The sequence below is a fragment of the Cyprinodon variegatus genome, unplaced genomic scaffold, assembly GCF_000732505.1.
Source record: "Cyprinodon variegatus isolate N-32 unplaced genomic scaffold, C_variegatus-1.0 Scaffold902, whole genome shotgun sequence".
NCBI classification, from domain to species: Eukaryota; Metazoa; Chordata; class Actinopteri; order Cyprinodontiformes; family Cyprinodontidae; genus Cyprinodon; species Cyprinodon variegatus.
Genome location: NW_015151355.1, coordinates 145,457 through 152,224, shown reverse-complemented (window position 1 = coordinate 152,224; position 6,768 = coordinate 145,457). Strand labels below are relative to the sequence as shown.

Here is a 6,768-nt window from a genome sequence, read left to right as displayed (position 1 = left end):
TTTAACTTCTCCACCCTTTATCACACTAATTGCACATTGCAAAAACTTGACTTTACTGAACACCCGTCTCTCCCTTTTAGGGAGCAGCTCCTCCTAAACTCCACTCCCTCCACCTTTTTGGACTTCCAGCCTAAACAACTGTCTCCCCCAGGATGGAATTGACGTTATAGAAATAAACTGAATTGAATTAAATCTCTAAAACAGTGGCGTTAAAGTCAGTCCTAAGGGCTGCTATCTGCCGTATTGAAATTGCATTTTAATAAAGAAGAACAGCAGCAGCAGTAAAGCTAAGCTGAGCCAAAGGAACAAGGAACGAAAAGCTTCCTAGAAATATAGTGGAGTAAAAGTTATAAATATTACCCCAAAAAATGATTAAAGATACTCCAAAAAAGAACTTAAGTACAGTAATGAAGTAAATGTACTTAGTTACTTTCCACCACTGATACTGAAAGAGTTCAGCTGTTGGTCAAGAAGACCAGGCCCACATTGTATCTTATAACCTAATGTATCTTAAACAATTAAAAATGTTCTAAAGTAGTTGAATTAAATTTTTCCATTAAAAGCAAACGTTAATAAAAAAAACCCCAAAAAAACAGGCTCAATATCGCTGCTATGTTTTATCTAAACGCAGCTCCTTCAGGTTGACATCAGGACTCTTTGTCCATATCTCTTGTAAATCATCTTGGTGCATTCATGTTGGAACAGGAAGTGCTCTTCCTCAGACTGATCCACAAAGTTGGAGGCAAAAAAAAATATCCCAAATGTCTTTTGTCTTTTTAGGTTGATTTCTTCTCACTGCAACCAATGGCTCCTTCACACTGCATTCAACAATTTGAATTACACCCAGAGATGCAAGGCTTGGATGCGCTCATCTGGATCATATTCCAGGAAGCGTTTCATGCTCTGATCTTAAGGCCACCGGACATTTTGAGGAACATAACTGGCCTTTCACCTCATGGAAGAATTATAGTTATTCCTAAATGCTTTTACCTTGTTTTTCACCAGCAAAAAACGCACCAAAGCAATATGAGTTTAAATGTTTATTGACTGAATAGAGGATGACAGGATGAAAGAATGAGGGATGCAGGGTTGAGGGAATGGAAGAATGAAAGGATGAAGAGATCAGGGATGAAAGAAAGAGGGGATGAAAGGATGAGGGGAGGAAGTGATGAAAGGGTATGGGGTTTGGGGGTCGCCAGCATGTGAGGAGTAAACAGAGGGCGTGATGATCTCTGTGTGGCGTACGATCTCCAGGAGAATTCAGTTCTGGTTGATTTCTCAGAGTCGGCATTGACCCCCCCAGACGCAGCCTGCAACAAAGACGTACAAGACGAGGTAATGAGATGAATGAAGAGAAGAAAGGAAAAAGGGGTGAAGGAAGGGTGGTGGTTGATGAATCATAACAGAAAAAGTGAGTGGAGAATAAATAGCTCCCAAACTTCGGTTAACCTATTAACTGAAATTTAATGACTTATTGTAAAGGTTACATCTTAAATCTTCATTGTCTCTGTGCATTTAAAGATGTATTGGAGTATTTCTGAGAATTTATGTATAAGACCCGCCCTCTCCACTTTAAAAAAATGCACATGCACCACCCTGTGCCTGCTCCCCAGAGGGAACGCCTATTAAACGCATGCAGGAGCATGCAGGAGCGCGCTATTCGCAATTTCTCCTCGTGCACGCTCTTTTTAAAAGTTGCTGTTTGCATCGCTTATACAAGCTTACATTCCAAACGATTTGCAATTTTTCCACTGTTAGACTGACCGCCGGTAAGTGGAAATGGGGACGAGCACATAGGACGGCCTAATGTAAACATATCACCAGAATGATTGAGAATTCAGAGGACCACTTATTTAGATGATCCACCCAGAAAAAGAACATCCTCCACTATAACTTTAAAACTGAATGAAATGACTCCAGAACAGGTATACCTGTCTCAAATTACACACATTCACCTTTACTAACAAGCAGCTACCTACACAGATTAATAAAATAGCCTCCAGTTACCCCTACACAGACTGATTCAGACATTTTTTCATGGCTGTAATTATTATTTCAGCCTGAGTGTTTAAGGATTTCATCAAAAGTAAGATAATTTGTTGGATCAAAATTTCGCAAAGAAAGAAAAAGAGCTTAAATAATAATAATAAAAAAACAACCTCTTTACCAGCCTTCGTTTTAGGTACATTTAGCAGCAAGCACTTCCAACTTAAAGAATGTTTTTATGCCTGACTCACATCCTCTGTGCATCTAATAGGCATCGGTCACAGGGGTAAGCGTTGTTCCGGTTCAGAGATGTGAAGCTTCAGGGTTTTTTATTATTAAAGAACCTTGAACCCCAGTGGGCCTCAGCAGACGGCCGCTCACACTCAGCCTGGTTCTGCTGGAGGTTTCTTCCTGTTCAAAGGGAGTTTTTCCTCTCCACTGTCGCTACAACCATGCTTAGTGTGAGGGATTGCTGAAGAGTCAATGAGTCGATGCAATCTGCTGGTTTTCCTTAGATAGAAAACTTTGAATCAGTCTGACTGGATGATCTGGTGAACTGGAAAGTGCCTTCAGATGACGTGATGTGAATTGGAGCTATAGAAATATACTGAATAGAATTAAATCCCTTCTGTTATCACTATTTTACAGATACTGAACACCCATCTCTCCCTTTTAGGGACCAGCTCCTCCTAAGCTCCACTCCCTCCACCTTTTTGGACCTCCAGCCTAAACAAGCGTCTCCCCCAGGATGGTCTGTTGCTCTCATCAGGACCCTGGAGCTTCTCATGTCATGAATTATGATCTTTTCTAATTCCATCCTTGTCAGACTGAGGAAACTAAACTCAAACATCGTGGAGTTTAGTTACAGCAGAACAAAACTAAAAGGAAGAACCTACTTTTTTCTATTTGATCTTAGATATTTTGATCATGTTTTTGGAGAAAAAAAAAAGCTATACCCATAATAAACAGCCAGTAAAAAAATACATCTTTTGAAAGATAAATGTTTATTAAAAACGAGAGAAATTATTCCATTTATCTCTACAAGAGCCTTTTACAGGAGGAACCGTTTAACTTTGACCCAGATTGGAGCACCTTTTTAAAAACAAAGACCCTCTAATCATCCTCCTTCTTCTTCTTGCTCAGTGGTGAGCTGTTGTTGATTTGCGAGAAATGCTCAGACATGGCAGCAAGCGCCCGGTAGCGGTGAGAGATTGAATTCTTTACGTCTTTGGGGAGTTCGGCATATCTAGAGAGAAGAGACAAAAGCCAGAGGAAAGAGAAAAGTTAGAACTTTATCCCTGAAGGGATGGATGATGAGGTTTGCACTGGCAGTGTGTTAATCACCGGCTCCCCCTGGTGGCATATATAAGTACCACCATATGGAGCGGTATTTATTTGTGCAATAAAAGATACAACAGATGAAAAATAGCCTTTTGGCTAACTCTGGTGCATTTGCAGGAATGCTTATTAATGTAGAAATAAATAAATAAATCTAAGTAGTTGTTTACGTTTTGTTGTATCCGTCAGGCTGGAAACAAGGATCCCATCCAAAGTCGCGTGGCCCCCTGGGCTCCACAATTTGCCCCTGAATAATGATGAGAAACATGTCAGAGGCGTAAATATGCAACAGAAACACAGGAGGAATATTAGTGAGACAGATTTTAACCTCAGTTTTTCCTCTGAAGAGCTGCACAGGTTGATCTCTACCAGCACTGAAGGCAAACGTGCAGAGAGCCCACGCCGATTTATCCTCAAAGCCAGCTAAGAGCTTATACAGACCTACATTACAATACAATTAAACAGCTTAGAAATGTTGCACAGCTTCAATCACATTTTTAAAGCAAAATATTTACTTTTTTAACTTACCTTCTGGTTTTAGTTTATCCAGAAACCATTTGCTGCGCAGAAAAAAAATAAAAATTAGCCGGGAATACAGTCAGAGCTCTACTTCCTTATTAAGAGTGGAAAGTAAACCTACATATAAGGACCAGGAAGTCCTCCCAGAGCCCTGAAACACAGACAGGTGTCCTCCACTATGACTGGTCCATCAATCTTTGGGACAAAAACAACAGTTTCGCTTCATTCCAATAATATCAGATAAAAATAAAGACATATTGTTAATCATATCTACCTGTCGAGCAGCCTCCTTACACTTCTGAATAGAAATCTCATCTGGCTCCCCTTGGTATTCAGGTACTGAGTAAAGGAAGCAAAAAGCAGACAATCATGACATTCTTCTGATAAACCTACGTCTCATAACGGTGCTGTTCTAACCTCTTTATAACTATAAGATTTGCATATGTTAGAAAAGGTCAGGACTTCACTCATCCTCTGCAACTTTATTTCAAAGCTCAAAGATTATAATAATTTATGAAATGTTTCAAATATGTGTTTTCATTTATAAAACTTTCCAACTTAATGTCTACTTTAAAGTGAATAAATCTTTTAATTTACATAATACACACGTAAAAGTAAAGCTCTCTGTTTCCACCTTAAAGCTTTCTCTCTCTTCCGTTCTTTTTTCCTGAAAAGAGATCACTCAGAACAAACTCTTTAAATAACCCTTCATAACTTATATGTATTAAATAACCAGGTGACATGTATGGAAGTAAATCTGTGTCGCTGGGATTTAAATTAAAAATGCCTCTGAAATGTAAATGTTGTATGTTTGTACTTGCTGTTTCACTCACTCAACGGTGAGTTTATTACTTTCATTTTTCTGTAGTTGAGTTAGCGTTAGCGTGCATGACCGGCTCCGTCATGCTGGTTTTCCTTCAGTATGAGCTCCACGTCATGTGACTAAGAAAACGTAACGGGATTGGCTGGGTGTTTGACGCCACAATCCATTGCTAATGTCTGTGACCTGAAGTAACCCTTCCCATTTTACGCTGAATTTAGACGACGAATTTAAAACAGTGAAATAGAGCCAGTTGAATCTCAGGAGGCTGAAAATATTGAGTTTGAACTTTGAAAGGTTGATTTTGTTTATATGCAGATTTTTTTTAACACTCAAAAATTAAACTGGAAAAATAAGTCTTGAAAATGTAATCACTTTTAAATAGTAATGTGAATTTTTAGCTTGAAGAGAAAATTAATGACATTTCAACTGTGTGGAAATAATGACAATGAACTTCTTTTTAGGTCAAAAATGTGTTCTGAATATATTTTAACACTGAAACAGTAAGAACAAACATTTTAGTGGCATTGTTTCATTTAAATCCCAGCGACACAGATTTACTTCCATAGACATGATGACAGATTTTGATAGAAATTGTGATCTTACTCAGATCAGAGAAGTTGCTTAGAGTTATAGAAGGCAGCTGCTCACCAACCGGGCTCACTTCTCAGGAAGTGGCCATGATTAACAGTTAAAGAAGCATTTTATACATCTCCATTCTGCCACATCAGCACATCATTACATCACACAAGTTTGCAGATGAGGAGACATCCATGGCTCCAGCCTTATCAAAATATTACACTTTGTTCTGAGCCGAAGGACAACGCTTTCATTTCATTCCCAAAATCAAAATGAAGATTATAACTGTTTATAGCCGGACCGAGGAACTGGCCTAATTAGATCAACTACTGGGGAAACATCACTTCTGACACGCAACAGGCCGCTAATATTAAGGTGTAATAAACTCAAACATAAATACGCCAGCCAAGGGATCTCCATCCTACCAAATATTATTTATCCGATTCAGGGGTGTTCCACTTTAGAATCGTTTTTCTCCTTTAGCAACGAAACAATTAACATTAGAACTTTTTAAATGTCTTTTGAAAGTGAATTTAATGAAGAGTTGGACATGACAGCACCACATCTTGTAATGGATGCTGCTAATATGCATTTATGAAAGTATGTGTTCATTTCTTTATGTCTGTTACTGTTTTATTATCATTGTTTTATTTGTTTTAGGTTGAGGCTTCAGATGAGTCACACTGGCTTTTTGCCTCTTGCTGCACTGCAATTTATTTCTTTGCTGTGTATGCAAAGTATTTATTTATTTATTTTTTTAATGCAAGATAAAGTTAACCTTAAATCCTGACATATAAAGAAAGATCAGGGTGCACCCGCCTAACATTACACTGAACATTATTCAGTAACCTTTGGACCATCTTTATCATTCATAAAAAGGCAAGTTAAGTATAATTGATGTGTATACTTCTTCATAAATTACAGTTTTTCCTACCAATAGTATAATAATCAGCAGATAATTACCCACCAAGTGGACTTGAGGTACAAGAGGGATCAGGAAATCTGTTTCTGGGATCATTCTCACTCTTTTGACATGGAGTTCAACATAAGGAGCAGCAGCACAGCCGCTGTTGCATTTCTCCGCTATATTTAGTTCAAATAATGTTAAAGTTTGAGTCTTGTGTGAGAATCATTTACCATATGAGGAAGTGTTATTTAAAGAGTGATCGCTCCAGGCATGAGGAACTAGGAATATGCCCTGAGACGACAGCACCTTTAAGGGGCAACATTATGAAATATTATTGGTTATGTTATTAATATATGATGCAACATGATAAACACGGCAAGCATTACTTATGAGGAAAGACCTTTCTTGAAATGAACGGGTGTTTGGGGATTTTCTTGTGTTTCTCAGGTTCCTTAAAGAAGAGTTTTTATGAAATGAAACCAGATGAAACTAAAGCATTTCCACCTCAGGAGTTCTGGATAGAGCATATTGAAAGACGAAAAAGTTTTTTTCTATTAAATGCAAATCTTATATATATATATATATATATATATATATATATATATATATATATATATAT

At 37.9% G+C, this 6,768-nt stretch overlaps 1 protein-coding gene across 1 annotated transcript in view; it reads right to left on the bottom strand.

The window, feature by feature from the left end:
- Positions 1-2,973: 2,973 nt before the first annotated feature.
- The window catches only part of itpa (inosine triphosphatase), a 5,833-nt gene continuing 2,038 nt past the window's right edge, over positions 2,974-6,768 (bottom strand). The window contains exons 3-8 of the mRNA XM_015397987.1: positions 4,118-4,182; positions 3,965-4,038; positions 3,853-3,884; positions 3,653-3,765; positions 3,495-3,571; positions 2,974-3,232 (exon numbers count right to left, since the gene is read on the bottom strand). Of these exons, the coding sequence (XP_015253473.1) occupies positions 3,100-3,232; positions 3,495-3,571; positions 3,653-3,765; positions 3,853-3,884; positions 3,965-4,038; positions 4,118-4,182 (494 nt within the window). The 3' untranslated portion in view covers positions 2,974-3,099. The remainder of the gene's footprint in view (positions 3,233-3,494; positions 3,572-3,652; positions 3,766-3,852; positions 3,885-3,964; positions 4,039-4,117; positions 4,183-6,768) is intronic.